The 20,297-nt window shown below is 38.0% G+C and overlaps 1 protein-coding gene across 1 annotated transcript in view; it reads left to right on the top strand.

Moving 5' to 3' along the window:
• The first annotated feature begins 2,464 nt into the window (after window positions 1–2,464).
• The window catches only part of LOC308706442 (diacylglycerol kinase delta), a 68,652-nt gene continuing 50,819 nt past the window's right edge, over window positions 2,465–20,297 (top strand). Inside the window, exons 1-2 of the mRNA XM_081392078.1 lie at window positions 2,465–2,590; window positions 5,075–5,310. Of these exons, the coding sequence (XP_081248204.1) occupies window positions 5,134–5,310 (177 nt within the window). The 5' untranslated portion in view covers window positions 2,465–2,590; window positions 5,075–5,133. The remainder of the gene's footprint in view (window positions 2,591–5,074; window positions 5,311–20,297) is intronic.

Here is a 20,297-nt window from a genome sequence, read left to right as displayed (position 1 = left end):
AGCACGGTTGGAAAAACAAAATCTCTTCTTTAACTAGTTTGCCCCACATCTCAAAAGTAGGCCTAGCTGTATTTTAAGACGCTGGATGTGGGGTTTCACTGCATCGACGCCTGAATATAATTACAGTGACCTTGAAGATTATTTAATTGGGACCAGTAGCATTAGACAGACAGTGAGTTTTAATTTACACCGCTGGGTGGCAGCAGAAAGCTACATCCAAAATAATGACTCGGTCGGTATGTGGGGGTGCCCCTTACTCACGAACAACTTTACACATCCTTTAAGATAGTAGGCTAACTAGACAATTATGATCTGTAATTGAAGCATTTGTTGGCAGGTGAAATGGAAATTAGAAAATAGTCAAATACAAAATATTTTCATCACAGTCCATGAGCACTGACCATTCACTGTTCCCTGTTTTTTTTGTTTTTTGTTTTTTTTTTTAAACCTCCGGTCGTTCAAAAGTCGGTCATTCTTAATTGGTAGGGGTTTTTTAAGTTTTTAAGTTTTTTTTTTTTTACTTTAACATGCTGAAAATACACATATTAACTATTCAATCTATGATACCTCAACTATGCCTATAACTTATTATGGGGAACAAAAATTTAAAATTTTCTGTCTACTGGTAGTAGCCACCCAGATAAGTGGAATATTGATTGATACTGGTGCATATAAACTGTGAGTCAGAATTAAGGAAATAATCTCTGTTACTATATAGTGGTTAATTTATTCTCTTTTCTGTCTTTTTTTTCTCTCCAGAAGATTAATGCTAAAGCATAATAAATGCACATGCAACATACTTGAATTTGAATGAAAATAATTTCTAAGTCCCTGGTTTGGTGACTGCAGCACGAGGTGAATGTAAATCGACTCAGGCCGGCATTTAGATGCCACTCAGGTGTGTATTATACATGAAAGCACACGTCAATTTGTGGCAATTTCATATCTGTCTAATGACAGAAAATTAGCATCTATCTACAGTTTTGTGGATGTGAAAGAGCGCCTAGGAGCTAATAGCCAGTAGAGCTTATAATGGTGATGGATGTAGATGCAAAACAAGAATTGTAGTACAAAAAGATCATAAAATTAATGTGACCGTTCATTTTAACGGCTATGTACAATCATATAAGAGAAGTCAGGGGAGATAACAGCAGTTTACAGAGTTCACACTGAATTTGTTGTTGCACTGGCCTCGTGATTTTAATCAAACATGATAGCAGTGACTAAACTGGTCTCAGAACAGCATTTCATTGTATATATTCTATTTTCGTTTGAGAGTTGAGAGTGGGTGTTACATGGCAAGAGATGCTTTTGGCCAGTTATGGTTAATGTGTTGGAGAAACTATGGGACAGGGAAAAAAACAAGCGTGTAAAGCACTCAAACACACTAAAGTTTTCTCACTTTACTCCTACACCATTCTTGAACATCTTATTACGACTTCATTTCATTGTGTGCAAATCACTTAAATGTGTAAAATGGAAGTTTATTTCATCCATTCATGTTGAAACTACACTTTTTTTTTTTTTTTTTTCTCGTGGCATTAACTGAAAATGGGCAGGGGATTTTTGGTTCCCAGCATTCAATCTGGGGACTAGATTTGCAGAGTAATCGTACATTTGTGAAAGTAAGTGTGAATTTGTAAGTGTAAGTTTGTGGGGTTTTTTTTTATTATTATAAATAATTAATAATAAATAAATATTTGTTTGTTTGTTTATTTATTTATTTTTAGAACAATAGTCAGAAATAGAGAGACATGCTAGCGTTTGATGAAATGTCACACTAAGATTAAGAATAGTTAGGTGAAGTTTTGAGGGGTTTGGTTGGTCAAGAGTGAAGCTTGTGTAGTTGAAGTCGGGTATAAGCTGTATATCACTGTGCAAATATCAGTGGTGTAAAAAGTCTCTTCTCTCTTGCACTTCCTGCTACACCAAATAAATGTTTAGTATGCTAAAGCTTGCTAGCTAGCTACTAGTAAACTGCATTACTTTGACATGTCTGATTGTTGCTATTTGGGGTTCCTAAATTCAGGTATTTTTCTTAAGAAACCTCACAATATAATTTATTATTAAAAAAAGAAAGTAGGCCTATATGTGCACATTCTTGATAGCACATTAGACCTGATGCTGTGATTGTCTGACCCATTATTACCTGAGTCTGAATGTTCAGAAGAACAGTCAATCAGCTCGATGTGTTGCAACAAGTCATATTTCTTCTTCGATTCCCCTTCCTAATAAACACCCTGCTCCAGTCTGAAGTTTCTGAAGCGTTACTGTAGTGTAGAGCAATTGTGTCTGCATAGAGAACTGCAGTAAAACGATAATAGGTGAATAAGCATTAATCTCTCAAACATTTCATAGATATCTGCTGTCGAGCCATCCAGATGTGCTGACACACACAGACGCTCTCGCGCTCTAGTCCACCCCTCCCATTCGATTCAAATCTTATCCGATGCTATGCGTACACGCGCGTATGTGCGCGACAGAAGCAGATTTGACTATCTAACCGCGCTGCGCGAGAGCCCACCAAGAGCAACAAGAACACACACATACACACACGGGGGTCAACGGGAGCAGACAACGCACTATAGAGGTAAAACACCACATCCACATCCACCTTTAGGCTACATTTAGTCGGTACAACCGCCGCAGACGGCATCGTGCGCGAGAGTGACAGTTGAGTCTATTTGTCCATTCAGAAAGTGATGGCCGAGCGCTGCGAGCGTTAAATGAATCAAACCGTTAACAGTTTTATTCAAATGACGAAGCGTTGCTCGCGTGAGATCGCTAAATTGTTTATGTACAACATAAATGCTGCCTAACACTGCTGTTTTGGGTTGGAAAGACACGAGAACACAGCTGGTGCTGCTGGTGAGTCAGAGATATCTCTGTAAATATAATCTCCTCAAATCCAAAAGCCCATTAGACGCCTGCGTTTAAGTATTAGTAATGACATTATTGAGTCGAACGTCTCTTTATTGCTCTGCAAAGCGACTGGTTCGTTTTCACACGTAGACAGCCAACGCGCGACATCATAACAGGTAGTTATTTCATGTTTACAGGAGACGTGTGTGCTATAAACCGAAGTCTGTTGCAGAAAGCGTCTTGTTTTAGACATGGAGACATGTTAAGGCAATATGTTGGGGACAAGAGGTGTATTCATTTTAATAACAGATAGAAAGGTGATAACGGACTCGGAGTGTCGCGGAATCAGATGATTGTGAGCGCAACGAATGCGCAGCTGTGAACACACGCGCGGCGCAACAGTCAGCGAGTTCATGCATCTCTCAAAGCCCTGGCTGACAGCGACCGTCTGTGGATTATGTCAGATGGGTTTGTATCGATCCTGGGCGCTAATGGGCTTCACCGTCTACATAAGGGTCAATGACGTGTCGCTCATTGTTTTGTCTGAATCTATTTTTATTCAAAATGCAATTCATAAAGTGACCTGAATACATTATAGCCTACATTGTATGATGAATATCTTTTCACTCTCTGAATTAAAAATCATTTGGATATGTGATTTTGTGAGGATTAAAGTAAAAACAAATGTGTGATGGTTTAACTCTCTGGAGATTTTTTTTTTTTTTTTTTTTAAATCATTAAAGGCTGATAAAAGGGAATTTAAAAAATAGCCTAAGTTGTTTAGCATAATGGTATTTCTTAAAAAAGAGCAATGAAGAGGTTTTGTTTTAAAATATTATTAATAGGCTATTTCAAAACTTTTGTCTGCCAAATCAGTGGCATAGCCAATGTGCAGCAGGAAGCCCTTTTTGTAATGTGATGAGAAAAGAGTAAAATACGGAGGATATACACACTATATTTAAGTACTTGTACTTGGTGGTTGCACAACTTTTTAAAGTTTATTTGTATGCACGAAACCAACATGAATACAAAAATCACAAGCACTTGTGTTTTAAAAGATTCACCCCCCTTTTTTTCCCCTATGACCCATAATGCTATTGTGCAATAGACAAAATAATCCCCTGCGGAGGGTGAACCAACTCCAGGGTAAGGTAGCGGCTAGATGTGCTTCCTCCTTATAAACACATTTAAATAAAATGTCATCAAATAGTTTCAAGTTACATATCACATATAGCAACAACCTACACATCCCAGCTTAAACGCTCCAGATAAATGATTTGTTATTAAAGCGTCTATATTCGCAAACTACTATAATTTGAACAGAAAAGCATGCATACTAAGCGTGATTTGGCACGGCAGCTAATTTGAATAATGAATAAACATGGCCTTACCTAATGCAGCAAAACAAAAGTTGTATTAAAATCCTTAATGGATTATATATTGCGCTATAATCAATGAAGCTAACTGCACAATGAATCTCTTATTTAGCCTACATAATGTCTACACCTTGTTATAAGTTAACTTATAACAAGAGGATTTGCGAGCGTGCAGAACTCTACACTGGACAAAAACTCTGGCGCTTTGAGCGGTGAGTGGATTGATTCTAGCTTAAACACGTCTGATTGGCCATTGTGTTCAAGAAATCAATAGATATGTTTGTTCAGTTCAGTTCAATTTTATTTATATAGCACATTTAAAAACAATCATAATTGACCAAAGTGCTTCACAAGATCCAAAAAAAAAAAGAAATGTTTGTGATTGGCTACATTGCTCAACGCTGGAAAACATGTTGTAAAGAGAAACCTTTGAGACTCTCAAGAGCGGAAACACCAAAATCTGTTTCACCAATATTCTATTATTATGGAGAAAACTGATCCTAGACCAGCAGTTATAGGCAGCTCTTCCCTCTAAAACCAATCCGAAGCAGAAGCAGTCAGTGGTTTGAGTGAGAAAATTCCATGCTAGTCTCAGCCTTATACACGCTCCGCCTATGCCCCTGTTGCTGTTAACTGGCCTTTGGTTTGTTCACTGGTACCTTTTGTTGGCCTCAAAACAAAACAATCAAAATAGAGGAAATTAATTTGCTATGAAAACTGTAGTTCCTAGAGCTTCATAGGTCTTTAAAATGAAAGCAGAAGAGGTCTCTTTGGGAATCAATACTGTTCCCAAAACTGTTGATCGCTGCCATTGAGCAATGCCTTCTCCTTTTCAGAGCTGACTTGGCACAAAGGAGGACTCAAGTGCAGTGAAAATCCTGTTCCCTGCACAGTCATGGCCTCGAAGTTTAATCCAAATGTCCTTTATGTCGGGGAGCCCCGGGAGTCGCTGACCTCTCCGGACCCTCAAGCCGAGGCCGGTGACGAATCATCGGACAGTGACGGGGAGCCGGAGGAGACCTCGCACAAACTCATCCGAAAAGTGTCCACGTCTGGTCAGATTAGAGCCAAGGTAGGATTTAGGGATATGAGTGAGAAAAAAGATAACGACCCAAATATTTATTTTTATTTTTTCTATTTATTGTTTTATTTTAAGTAGAGAATATTTTCTGTGAGAAAAGTTGCTGAAGTCACACTTGGACACCCCAAAAGATGAAGGGCTCAATACCAATGTGCACACACACACACACACACACACACACACACACACACACACACACACACACACACACACACACACACACACACACACACACACACACAGACACATTGTATGGTTGTAGCTGGAGTGCATATTGATCCAGGGGACAGTCACTGATGGCTCAGAATCAGTCAATACTTGGCATGCTATGATGACTAGTACAGTGTATGTACAATATCAATGTCAGTTTGGACTAATGTTTATTCCTGAAACGGCAAAAGGATATGAGACAGTCATTAGCAAGCTTATTGTGTTACACATGACAGAACCTAGTCTACAAAGTGGATGCACATGTTCTTTATTAATCAAAAGCTCAAATGCTGTTGATTAATTGAGTTCATTTTAAAATGGCATCTTCCTTGCAGAATGATTTTGACGGTTTGGCGTAGAGGTCAGTCTGTTCAAAAACACAGTGATGCACCCTCACACATCCTTGTTTATTGTGTCAGCTTTGTGTTGCATTGTGAAAAGATGAGGACAGAAGAATTGTTAGAATTGTTGAGCAGACAATGTAAAATGTGTCCTAAATATATATAAACTTCATGTTGACGACAGACCCTGCAGGCAGAAAGTGTATCAGTATTTACTGTCTCACCTGTGCTTCCCAGCCCCAACAATTCAGTATTCATGTGTCAGGTGACCTTTCTCCTTTGACCATGAGAGTCTGGTGTCATTGAAACAGAACAATGCAATGTTATAGATTGCTCTTTCGCCCACTGTTGAGCTTAGCAATAACTTAGTAACCAGGCCCATTGAACTTTTTTTTTTTTTTTACATTTAAGACTCTGTATTGCTACTCGCAGAGTTCAAAGGTTTATTGCAGTGTCACCATAACAAATCATATCAGCTTTAAGCTTCCTTTCAGGATCAGACCTTTATCTGTGTGCTTGAGTGCGTCACCTTCCATTCCTTTCTGTTAAATAGCTGAAAACTGACCTCAGATCAGTTTAACCTTTCTGATCTGCTTAGAGTAAGCAGATCTCAAATAAGCAATGGCTTTTTGTATGTGAACATTAAGATCATAGCTGTAATAAGATGAACCTGATCCCAGATCAGCTCATGTCAGTCATGTTTATCTTGACTGTGCGGTTGATGAAATTAGCAGAATATTAGTCAGTATCAGCAAGCCAATGAAGCTGAACTAATTGAATCAGGCAATTACACAGATGCCAATTAAGTTAACATTTTCATTCTGTCATGAATGTCTTAACGCTTCACTAATACTTTATGTAGAAATTATTTGATAATTCTGTTCTTACAACCTGTAAATATTTGGGGTCATTAAGATTTATATTCTCACCAAGACTGCGTTTATTTGATAAAAAAAAGTAAAAACAGTAATATTGTGAAATACTATCACAATTTATAACTGTTTTCTATTTTAATGTATTTTGAAATATAATATATTCCTGTGATGGCAAATCATCATTACAAACATCATTACTCCAGTCTTCAGTGTCACATGATCCTTCAGAAATGCTCAAGAAACATTTCTTATTATTATCAGTGTTGTGCTGCTTATAATATTTTTGTGGAAACCATGATCTTTTTTAGGTTTCTTTGAAGAATAGAAATAAATAAACTGTTTTTGTAACAATGTGAAATCCCTCACTTTCACTTTTGATCAATTTAATGCACCCTTGCTGAACAAAGGTATACATTTCTTTTTAAAAGATTTTTAACGGAAAACGTTCGAATGGAATTTTACTTAATGCTTGATAGTTTCACAAATATCTCAGTTTATCTTATTTAAATCTCAGGCGAAATGTCCCTTGGGAGACATCTATGAAAATGTTGTTGATTTTTTTTTTTTTTTCACATACACATTCACTTTGACAGGAAATAAGGGTGTGCTTGCTTACAAGAGATAAAGAGCTTTAGATACATTTGGCTGACAGCTGCTGTTTCTGTGTTGTTGTTGTTTTTACATTATCTGGACCTGAGTATTTGTATGCAGCATGTACTGTAGACCTGGTTTCACACTTCACAGACAGGGCTTAGATTAAGCCAGGATTAGGCCTAAGTTCAATTAGGACATTTAAGTAGCTTTTATAATAGTGTCTTAGAAAAACATTACTGGTGTGCATTTTGAGACAAAACAATGGCAGTGACATATTTTAAGACGTGTTAGTGCAAGGGCAGGTAATCTAATTTACTGAATCATTCTATATCACAAGCCATTGGTCGATTCCGATGTTCGGCACAGATTATCTGGTAATGTGAGGCGTTCAGATCAAATCTTAAACCTCCTGATACGCTTGCGGACGCATCGGGGCCACCTCAACCATATCAAACATGTTTGATATTTAGGATTTTAAATTGGGATGATTATAGCCCCTTTCACACAGCGCATTGAACCCGGGAAATTGCCGGCAAATTGCCGGAACGCCTTCTGTGTGAACGCAAACACGACCCGGGTTTAATGCCGGGATCGATGCCGGGTTGGGGACCTAGTAACATTGCCGTGTTCAGTCCCGGAACGCGCGCTGTGTGAACAAAAGCCGTAATAATGCCGTGTCGTAGTGATGACGCTGAAGCCGGGATCGTTCGCCAGCTGTGAAACGGTACGAAATGCGCAATTTTATGATCGAATCAGAGAAATAAATGCACAAGCGTGGTTTCTCGAGAGAGAAATCGCAGCTCATAAGCAAACTGAAGACGCTGCTGAGACATTACAAGTCACATCGATGTCACGTGTCTTTCCGGGACATACACGGGTTGTGTGTGAACGCGCTCTCTGATTCCGGCAAATCACTGGCAGTGTGAATGAACCAAAATCAAATGAACCCGGGTCAAATCCCGGGTCACTTTATCCGTGTATTTTCCGGAATCTCTGTGTGAAAGGGGCTTATGACTACATCAGTACTTCCACAATAGCTAATGAGAGAGACAAGTCAACAAGGAGACAGAAGTGACAGAACCTTTGAAATGGCAATGGAGATGGAGGGACAGCTGGTCGAATATGACTGCCTTTGGCTCGAGAACATGGTGCAAAGGACCCTAGGTTGATTTTACTCCGAACCATCCCTTTAATGTCTCCTCATATAATATCTACAGCAAGTTGCCGCAACAATTTCCATTTTGTTTACATCCGCTTCCCCGGTAAGATCATGTGAGGTGCTAAATCTGGCATGATAATCTTATGGTGCGTTCCAGGCAACCTGTAACCCGTGTTTTTCCAACCTTATACCCGTGAAAGTGCACTGGAACGGCAGTCAAACCCGTGACTTCCCACCCGTGAACTCGTACTAGATCAATGTACTCCCAGTTACGAGCTCTGACGTCACATAGCCCGCGAAACCATACAAAACAACAATGGCTGCAGTGTTTCTGCAGGCGGTACACGGTCAGAAGAATACACTTTAGGACAATATAACGTTGCAGTCAAATTAATAATAATATAATAATAATGATGATAATACACACGATTATGTATTACAATGTTATGTGTCTGAAACAATAAGTATGTCGTGAAAGTGTATTGCCGCATGGAAATGTTAAGGTGACGTAAACCTGAACTTGACAGGTAGTTTGGCGTGACTGGCCTGGAACTCTACAAGGTCGTGAGTCGTGATTTGAAGTCGTGATTTACGTGCTCAAAAACCTGCCTGGAACGCAGCATTAGTCTAGCTTCAAATCTTGTAGCTTGTGCAGGTTTGAGATTTGAAAGAAGAAAATCTGCGAAGATTCTCCTTATGTCTGTGATGCAACCAGATTTCGCAGTCGTTTAAGATTTATAAACTCCTGTAGTCTGAGCCTGACTTTAGGGGCACTTTTACCTTCAGTAGATTATGCCACAAAAGTTATTGCTTCCTGTGATGCGCTCATTGTGACAGCACTATTAAAAAAACAGTGTGTACTCACACCCAGAGGTTGTGTAAAGCCAGCCAATCAGACCGGAAATTACCATTTCGATCAATGCTTGCTATTTTTGTGTGCAATATGCATCAGACAGTCAATGAATGCTGATGGTTTGTTGGAGGGTCATCAGACAATGGGACTAATGACAGGCTAATGCTAATGCAGAATTTGAAATTGAGTACAGTGATGAAACAATGATGAAAATGAATTGTCTGTTTGTGTGTGTGCTTAGATTGGTGTCATGAAACACTGCATGCTTCTTCCTGTTGCTCATTAGTGATTTCCCCTTCATTAGCGTACTTGTTAAACCCTGCTAAGTGTGACATGTCATTTCAGCCTGACTAAGTTCATTTATTACCTGTTGTTGGCTTGCACACACTGACATTTAAATGTGTAGAATCAAAGTTAACAACGTGTTGTACATTTTGTAGATATCTTAGACAGTTACCCCATATGAGCGTTTTGACGATCTCCTTCAAATAGAGAAGTGATCAGTGATTGAAATTTATTGGATATAACTAAATAAAAATAATGTTTTAAGTTACTACTGTACATTTGACACCCTGAATGTTAAAAATGGGTCTAGACTTAAATTAATACTTTTATTCGGCAAGGATACATTAAATTGATGAAAAGTGACTGTAAAATTGACAGCATTTCACTTAACAATGTTCGTGAGAAAAAAATTCAATTGCAAATAAATGATGTTCTTTTGATTAACTTTCTGTTCATCAAAGAATGCTAAATATAATGTATCAGTTTCCACAAAAATTAAGCAGCACAACTGTTTTCAAGATTGATAACAATAAGAAATATTTATTGTGCACCAAATCAGCATATTAGTATGATTTCTGAAGGATCGTGTGACATTGAAGACTGGAGTAAAGGTGCGTCGTTCACGTAAATTCAGCTTTGCCATCACAGGAATAAAACACACTATAGAATATTAAAGTAGAAAATTAAAAATTAGATTAAAATAGAGATCAGTTATTTTAAATTGTAATAATATCTCACAATATTACTGCTTTTACTGTATTTTTGATCAAATAAATGTAGCCTCAATGACTTCATTCAAAAACATAAAAAAAATCATACTGACCCTAAAATGGTGTTTGTATGTATTCCTTTGTATGTATGGCTTACACACAAAGGAACACATTTCATTTCAAGCTGAACACATTTCATTTCAGATATGGTGAACACTACATTCATTACAAAAAATAGGTAATTCCAAACGTGCCCTGTGTGTTCATATCTATGATTATGTTAATGATGTGTGACGTAGTGATTCTAGATAGGCCTGTAACCCCAATCACGCTTCACAGAACAATACAAATACCAAAATAAGTTCACTTTTACAATTGAAAAACGTTCTTTTTTAATTTAACTCAAAATGGGGACTTGTTTCCTTTTTTCCTACATCTTGCTTATTCAAAGCATATCAAAGTGCAAAAACAATTACAAGAACAAAAAAAAAATGTATCTTATGACATAATCATCAAATGAACAATCATTAGATCACAATCATCTTTCAGAACAGATAGAAGGATTTACGAGTCTTCAAAGATAAATGACCTAAACAGATCTAAACACTGTCGATCAATATTCAGACACAATGCTTGTGAAGGTATCAAGTCATTTTCAGTTCAAAGTCCATCAGGGAAGCAACCCAAACAAAAATGCTTTTGAAAGTTTTGTCCTTAAGCAAAGGGTTCAAGAGAAGGATGTTTGATGTTTGTGGGCTTGTGTAGATGTGTGTGAATGTTACAGGATTAGTCAATAGGAGGAGATCTTAGAAATAAGTGTGTGCAGGGCTCAACAAACAATGTTTTGCAAATCCTGCTCATTTGTGCTGATGTAAATCTTTTTCCACGTTACATTGCTAGCCTGAGTGACATGGATGATGATTTGGCAGTTAAAACTTGTAATCCTTGAACTGTGGTGTGAAGAGAAAAAAAACTACAGACAAATTGAGATGCTGTAGAAAGAGTTTAAGCGTTTGTGAATTAGGAAAAAGAAGAGAGTAACAGTGATGTGTGTTTATCCTGTAACAGGTTTCCTCTGAGGGTCTCATTTATCAGTGCACAATGTCAATACTCTTTTTGTGTTAGATGGCCCTATTCTATTTCTTCCTCTCCAAGGGGTAAAGAATTACATAAGACTCTGTCTCTCTCGCCCTCTCTCTCTGCCCTTTTTGTTAGTGCCCTCATTAATTTTGTGTGCAGAAACTGGAGGCAGGCAAGGAGGAAAAGAATGTGTGTTGTTGTGTTTTGTGTGTGTTAGCTGGGAGACACATTCAGTCCATTTGCTGAGAAACAGAATGACACAAGACAAATTCAGAAAGGGCCGAATTCCCTGACAACTAATTAGCCGTGTCTCCTCAAGGTAGCGGACCAAATGAGGATGTGACCCCACCAGACCGGTGTCCAGCTATTTCGTTTTTTTTTTTTTTCTAAAGAAAGAGGTCTTGTACAAAAGCAGCACTTTATATTAACAGTTTGAAAAGCTGTAATTGTGAGAGAAATTGTCTCTTAAGGAGGAGCAGGAGATTTAGAGTGAGTAGATTTAGGTGACTAAATGATGTAGCAAAAGCTAGTCAAATTAAGTTAAGGGTAGAAAAAGAGAAGTGAAGACGAGTTACCCTGTGGGTGTGACACTGAGTGGTAAATATATCTTTTTTCGGTTAAAGTTATTTATGGTGATGCTATTATTTGCCATTGAAACCAACGTTGTTTAATCAAAATGTGTTTTATTTATTTATTTTTCATTTAATCTATATGTCTTCTTTCTTCAAAGCTGCATTTTACAGTTTTATTGGGTATTTAATTGTTCATGCTCATTTCTAATGCGTTGCCAAATGCTCACTTATAAGTTCATTTTTAAAAACACTGAGAATTGAATAACACCATTAAATGCAAAAACTTTAAGATCTCAAAATGACATGCTATAGATTATTACACAATTTCACTTGTAGCATTTGAAAATACTGATTTTAATGTGAAGTGTTTTATGTTTAATTTAATAGTACAGACTTTTAATATCAGTGAATTCCTTGTCACAAGAAGGCACATCACCACTGTGCCACAGCTTCTACTGTATTTCAGTCTGTTCTTACTGTTTATAGTTGGTTTGCATTTAGGAACTTCTTCCAAGAATACTGTAGCAATATGTGAAAATTTGCCTAGGTGTCTTGAGAAGCCTATAAATTCAGACCATGTGGATGATGAGAGCTCTGTGATTGTTTCATGTGCTCCTGGGTGTTTTTGTTTGAACAGTCATGGAGATGATACTGAAGACCAACTGTATTCAGTTGGAGGAGGAGGTCAAGGGTCATGTTGCGTGTGTAAAACCCCAGTAGAATTAGTTGAGGAAATGCGTAGTCTCATATGTCTAGGAATGACTGTGTTTTTCCCTTTGCTGCATTTCCCAGAAGTTGACCGTATGTGTGTTATCTGAGAGTACTTCACAGTGAGTCTCAACCCACCACTAATGGCTCTTTAATGGTTTGGGTAACCTAAAAAAGGGATTTTATAGTTTATTTTGAGGATTCAAGACCTGTGCCGCTTACTCTTACTGTAGCAATTGCATTTTTTCTGGTATCACCTGCTAAACTATGTCAAATATGTCCTAGACTGAAAGAGCTGTAACTGAATTCCGCTGAACTTAAAAAAATTAAATAAAAAAAAACGATCTAGACATCTTTACTCCACTTATCTTTTCTAAACTGGCATTTTAGCTTTAGGATATATAGACAGGATGTCATAATCACATTAGACCTAAACAGAACCTTGTATTCTTATTGATAATTGTCTAAGTAAAAAGTAATTAGAAACAAAGACAGACTGAATATCTGTCTCTAATCTCTTTCACCAGGAGACTTTAAACCCATTTTGTATTGATGTTCTGTCCTAGTGGATTTTATGGGTCCATGTTGAGGAAGACAGCCTTAAATATATCATTACAAAGGACAAAGAGAGAGAATAGGATAACTAGTAAAAGAAGACACAAGGGAGACTTTGATGCATATTTTTTCGTGAACTTGTAATTACATCTCCCTGAAAAATCTATTATTTAGTGTTGTTGAAAACTGTATGCTGTTATTTGGTCGGTTCCTCAAATCAAACTGTCTGAAGATTCAGAAGAGATGGAGTAGTACAAGTCATAGACACTACGAACTACGAACTGGCAAGCTGTGTAACAATTCTTTTAAAATGTGTTCAGAAGAAATAATAATAGCATATGGATTTGTAATGACATGAGTAGGCTAAATAATTAACTGATCAAACAAATTTTAATTTTTAGATGAACTGAACCATAACTCTAAAGCCTTTGATTATTTTCTCCTGAGGATTTATCATTTGTTTCCCTTTTTGCGTTCACATTGCACCTGTCTCATTTATCTTTCTTTTTTTATCTCCATTTTCTGTCTTTCTTCCTCTCATCACCCCTCTCTTTCTCTCTCCCTCTCTTTCTTTCTGGGTTAAACTTGAAAACCTAATTAGAAAAGCACCGTCCATCATTGCCTTGACAGTCCATTAAGGCAATGGAGCGAAGAAATGGAGAAGATAGGAGAAAGAGAGAGAGAGAGAGTTAGGGAGACAGTGTAAGAGAGAGAAAGAAAGGGTCCGACAGAGGCCTGAAGGATCTCTGGTTTGTCCAAAAGGTGCCGAAGCGACAGAAAGATTGCAGAGCATTTAAATAACAGGAATAGCTGTCAGATCGTGTCTGTGTGTGTGTGTGTGTGTGTGTGAGAGAGAGGATGAGATGGAACATTTTTTGTTTACGTGTGTTTGGAATTTTTTTTACATAAAAGAATTGAATAGCACTAGGAATAAGGAATCACAAGAAATTAAATCATTTAGGTTGTAATGATTAATCTTAATGATTTAATGATTTTGCTTCCTTAACAGTTCCATTAAAGATTTTTTACTTTTCAGGAAAAAAAAATTTGAATAACAAATGGAATCCCATTAACATAATTTTGACAAAATGTTTACACAGACTTTTTAATGACTTTTTCATGTCTAAAAATGCCTTTCTAAAAGCAAAATTCTGTCCCATAGTTGGCCACACATAATGTATATACTGTGTGTGTGTGTGTGTGTGTGTGTATATATATATATATATATATATATAGCCTATATATATACACCGTATATTAAAAAGCAGTGCGTAACAGACCAAAATGTAATTTGTTTTATCCTTTCACATTGGTCAAGCTGTATGTTTCAGTAAAATGAACCGGCTCATGTGAATCATGAATCATACGTGATTTGTGGATCGTGAGACTGACTGGTAATGTTGTAAGGTTTTGGTTCACTAAAAAGAACCTACTCAAAAGAGTCTTTATTCAGGGATCGGACTACGCTGGTCAGTGGTCATGCTGAACTTTTTTCTTTCTTTCTTTCTTTCTTTCTTTCTTTCTTTCTTTCTTTCTTTCTTTCTTTCTTTCTTTCTTTCTTTCTTTCTTTCTTTCTTTCTTTCTTTCTTTCTTTCTTTCTCTCTTATGGTAAGTGCTAAGCTATGTAACACATGTACAACATGCTTTATTTCCTACCATTTCTTTTTTTTTCATCTTCCATTCATGTTGTTTTCGTTCTTGCTCGGCCCATAAGTGATCTACACACAAACTAGCAATCCTTTATCCTCTGAAGAAAAGCCTGCTATAATGAGCTCTCTCTTTCTCACATTGTGAGGGCATGTGTATGAGAGAGACAGGTGGCAGAGAGAGCAGAGGACAAGTGAACGAGAGGCACAGAGGTTCACAGATGCAGCAGGTAGCTTTTAGTTTCAGTCATCACAGCCGCCCAGGGGAACCTGGCGCATGCTTCTACTGTGCATCTATTTTTCACCCTAAATAGGTGCGATAAAGTGACAATTGGTTAATCAAATCTCTCCAATCTGCCTGTTTGTGTTTTGTCAGTTGTTTGCTTTCTATTTCTGTCGTGTCATTCTAGAAAATCTCGCCCAGAGTGAAATCTCATTGGCTGAAACACATAGCTGTATTGATTGGCTGTCATTTTGTTGCTTAATACAGCCTTTATTTTTTGCGTTCAGAAAAATTAAATGCTGTAAACTTTGCGGGTTTAAGACACAAGTCTCCATCGTATGAGTGAAATTAATTACCCCAGTCATAATGTTTAATATGTGTCAGTGAAAAAGAGGAAGAATGAGCTACTGGGTTGTTAGTATGATTGATAATATAGTGTGTATGTCAGTTTCCATCTCTTTTCTTTGCTAATGAAGACTGATAGCACATCATAACATAGCATCAGTCATGACGAACACACTTAGCAGCAGCAGTAGCTTCTCCAGTCAGGACAAAATGGAAGCCATCAGGCCATGTTGACGCCCACTCAGTTTCTCTCATCTATTTTTTCGTTGTTTAAATGAAGAAAACTGAAGCAGGAAGGAAGTCTACTTCTGTGTTTCCTCTTTTGACACTCTCTGCTTTTCAGAGCATGTTTTGTGCCACTAAAAATAGCAACGGAGGGTTTTGATTCACACTACACACTCCACATAACAGGAAGCGTCCAGGGGTTTAATTCAGTCAGGACAGAGAGTCACAACTTTAGTGTAGACAGAGTTTAATCAGATGTCATTGTTGTTATTGTTTTTGTTTGTTTTTATAATTTTTTAGCAAAATTGGATGTCTTTCTTTTTTCTTTCTTTCTTTTTCTTACTATCTTGCTTCAAATCAATTGATGATCACAGATAGGTTTGCCAGTATGAGCAATGCACTTGCATAGAGGCTGATCAAGGTCAGATATGACTGTAGTCCAATCAACACTTCTCAGATGTTATTAGTACGTGTATAGAACTGGTTCCATACAGCATTAATTAGGGTTGCACCGTTTACCCCCCTACTGTAGAATTGCAATGCCTGAGCCTTAAAATACCAGCAGTGCCACAGTATATTTCAAATGGTATTACGTGATTTATGGTGGTATACTGTGTGCAACAGAATGAAACACATTGCAGGAATTCAAAGATGAACTCCTTTTAAACTTATAAAGCAAAAATTCAGCCCAAAACACCTGCCTGATGTATTTGTGCATAAGTCAACAATTAAAAATAGTGCATGTGGAATATAACAACATGGCTGTGAACCGCATAAGCACCTCCTATGATGCGTTTGATGAACTTTAGAGAGGTTTAGGATTGTTAGTCTTGCTCACGTTCATTATTGCAGACATTACTTTATAGTTAACTTCAATAAAAGTTGCGGGTTTTCGAAGTTTCCCTTCAGTTTTCAGTAAAAGCTGCATTGCAACGCTGTGTGAAACTGAAGACATTAAGTCATGTTCAGAACTATTATTTTTTTGTATAATAATATTCACTGTAGTAGTAGTAGTAGTAGTAGTAATTAATTGAAAAAAATTGTATTGTGATACTTTAGCTGGTAGTATAATACAACCCTAGTATGGTTTAACAGTTTCAAATGTATTATGTCCTTTTTATGAAAAAAGTCATTTGACCTTTCATCTGCACTGTTACTCAGAAGAATAGTTACAGAGGGTCTGAAATGGTCTGAAGAGTCAGAACTGGTGGTTTTGTGGGCATGAGCAGTGTCAGAGTGATATGGTGACAATCTACACATTCATGCAGGCCAGAAGCTGAGAGAAAGAGAGAGAGGAAGCAACAGGGAGGAATGAGTCATTCGTCGCTCTGGTCCACTCGAGGAGTTTTAGAGGAGAGAGAGGGACAGACCTCTTCTCTAATCAAAAGCCATTGTTCTGTGCCCGGATCTTGTCAAATCTGGAGCGGTCCAGTATAAAAGCTCTCAGAGGCGATCATATGCATCAGCATTGCACCAAACAACACCGCAGTGTAAACAGAGGGCACACACATACACAAGCCACTGTGAAAGCTTACATTTACATGAATGCACACACTTAAGCACAGATGCATGCAAACTGAATGCGTGATGCAGATGATCTGGATTCCAAAAGAAGCTCTCCAGTTTCTTGATTGATGTTTATATTAGTCTGATTTGAACACAGAAGGGAATGCCAGCTGGTTTAGCAATGTTAGGTCAACCACTACTACAGAAGTGTTGTGAAGACTGAGCTGTTTGGGGTGTGAGGTGGAAGGATCAGCATTTCTATATCTGGGCCATTGTCATCAGTACATGAAGGAAGTGGTTTTTGGTTTCATTTGTAAAGTTTCATATTGTTCTTCTTTCTCTCTTACTGTCTCTCTCTCTCGTTCTCATGTTTTTCTCTTCCAGTAAGCATTGCTAGCAGGTCAGTCATTTTTAGGCTAGTGCAGGTCTATTTGTGGCTGTGGTCAGGTCTGCAGGAAGATGGTTTTAGTGTGCTTGTTATTTCCTGTGACGTTCATCCGAATCGAGTCCAAAAATGATCATACTGAGAAACACACAAAGATATAGAGGAAGATTTGGCTAGATGAGTGAAACAGACTGAAAGTAAGCAGGGTGCCGTGACACGTGACATGGCGGTCAGATTTCCCAGAAAGCCAGTCATGAGAGGTGTGATTTAGCAGAGGGTTTGCTCATCGTGTCTAATGCATAGAGGGGATATTTCAAACTTAGTGCAGAATAGATTGAACTCAAGTGCCTTATTTTAGAAGTTGTCCTACTTTACCTGTATTCACCTTGTAGGTGAAACTGACACTCTCTTCCAGGTTATGGTTACTGCATGAGCTAGAAAGAAAGATGGAAAGGGGAAGATAAGGGAGAGATGAGAAGGAGAGAATGACTAGATTTATGATCATGTTCTGCATTATCATTGTAGGACAGAAGTGGAGTTAAATACCAGTGCCAAACCAACATCCTCGAACAGCATGGCAATTTGCAGCAGGGGAGAGAAAGAGGAAATTGGGAGATGTTGCAGGCCTGGCTCAAATCTGTTTCATCTGCATGAGAACTTCTACCCAGAAGAATTTAAATCCGCCTTAACTGTTTTATCATGCAGAAACACATTATTTGAATTATTAAAGAATTATTTCAGTTTTTCTGATGCTCATCTGTGAGGTTAAAGGGATACTTCAGGATTTAGCATTAAGCTTTGTATTAGTAGAAAACCTGTAGTATTTTCGAATTACCATGCTTTCCACCCTCATATCCCCCTGAGACAAGAGATTTATGTATTTTTTGTCTGGAAAAATTCCTCCGATGATGCAAAAATCGTCATTTTGCGTCATCGGAGGATTTTCTGGCCAGAGGCTAAAGACTACAGCCAGTAGATGGCGTTGTTCCGCATGTTTTCAGCCCGCCCATAGAGGGTGGGATCTCACTCACAGAATGTACACAGTATCAGCCGTCTTTCTTTGGAAGCTAAGCTAGCAGGCTCTTGTTCTGTGGAGAAAGCTGAATAGTAGGAGAAAGCTGAGTAAGTAGGGGTTACCATCCTCCTTTTCCCGGACTTGTCCGGCCGTCGAGATCGTTCAAAATGTCCGGGATTCAGCTTTTGCGTTCTTCGGTCGCTACTCATTGTTTACATGCACACCTTTTGTTTCAATCTAACTGAATTCATTCCGATTGGTGAATCTGAATGTAGTGTTTACATGAACGCTAAACAAGTGATCGGTTGATGTGCGTTTTTACCATTGCTAAGAAAATTCCCGCTCCTCCGTGAGAGATGCGAGACCCGGCGCGTCTAAGTAATGACGCCACCGGCCTCGCGCCGTTCTCCCACGGCCGTCAGCCTCGTCCTGCTCGCCACAGTAAACATGAATGAATGGCGACTGTAGAACGCAAAAGCCGAATCCCGGACATTTTGGGCGATCTCTAAATCCCTGGCAAACTCGTCACGTAGGCTAGCCTTGTTGTTTGTTTTCAACTGCGCTCCCTTACCGGTAGGCGTGGCCTCCTAAGGCAGCGAAGCAAGTGCATTCTGGGAGTTGTTGTCGTTCATCCACATAAGCCAAAAATACATTTTCTGGGTTTTCTCAGTCTAGAAAGCTCCAAATTAAAAAATTTCTTCACATTTCTTCTACTTAAATGACCTATTTTAAATACACATTCATCTTCCCAGAGGTGAAGTATCCCTTTAAGCTCTGTTCGTGATCATTAGTTTAAATATTGACAGTGGAGCTGAAGATGCTCTTGTTTTTAAGACAGCCTGGAATGGGAATGTCGCCAAGATGAAACTAATCCCATCTCAACGTCTAATCTTATTAGAACAGGATACACATACTCACTCTCTCCCTCTGTGGTACCTGCTGTCAGGTTTGATGCCAGAGAGGAGGAGGAGTCTAGAATGATGTCTCATATTTCACTTTAAATCACAGAGACATTTTCTACATGTCCCTTCATCTTGTTAATTTCACAACACTAGCAGTGTTACTCCACATGAAGCACTTGAGAGTGTGTATCTCATCCATATTTCATTCTATTCAGGCTGTGTTTCTTGTCTGTAACTGTAGATGGTCTGTTGTGACAGCGATCATTTCCTTGAGGTTTCTCCGTTGTGAATGGAGCAACATCTCTCATTGTTCAGAGGGCTCAATTGTAGCCGAACAAAGTAGGACGGTGCTGTTTTCAGTTCTCAGGGTCAAATTTGAAAGAAAAATCATTATTTAGAAGAGTTTAGGTAGGCTATTTATTGGTTAGAGTTTTATCCAGAACTGTTCTAAAATATAGTGAAATAAGCATTTTGTTGAATGATGTTATGATTATGATTATAGCTCCAGGACAGAAAACATGTTTAGTTGCTGCATCTCTCATACACATACCCATTATACCCACACCCACACACATACGCACCTACATAGACTGTACGAAAGTATCTTAAAGGTTGACTTTTCTCTCTTTCTCTTTGAAAATTGAAATTGACTTGGAAATTGACTTTTACCTGAACTTTTTCTCTGAACTTTTTCTAATGTCTCAGTCAACATTACATTCACAATGGAGTTTTAGGAAGCCAAACAATTAGAATATAATAATAATAAAAATAGTATTAATAATTTTAAGG

This window comes from Scardinius erythrophthalmus (genome assembly GCF_964197995.2).
Source record: "Scardinius erythrophthalmus genome assembly, chromosome: 2".
Lineage (NCBI taxonomy): Eukaryota > Metazoa > Chordata > Actinopteri > Cypriniformes > Leuciscidae > Scardinius > Scardinius erythrophthalmus.
The sequence above is the reverse complement of the archived record's forward strand: the minus strand, read 5'-3'. Positions and strand labels throughout refer to the sequence as shown.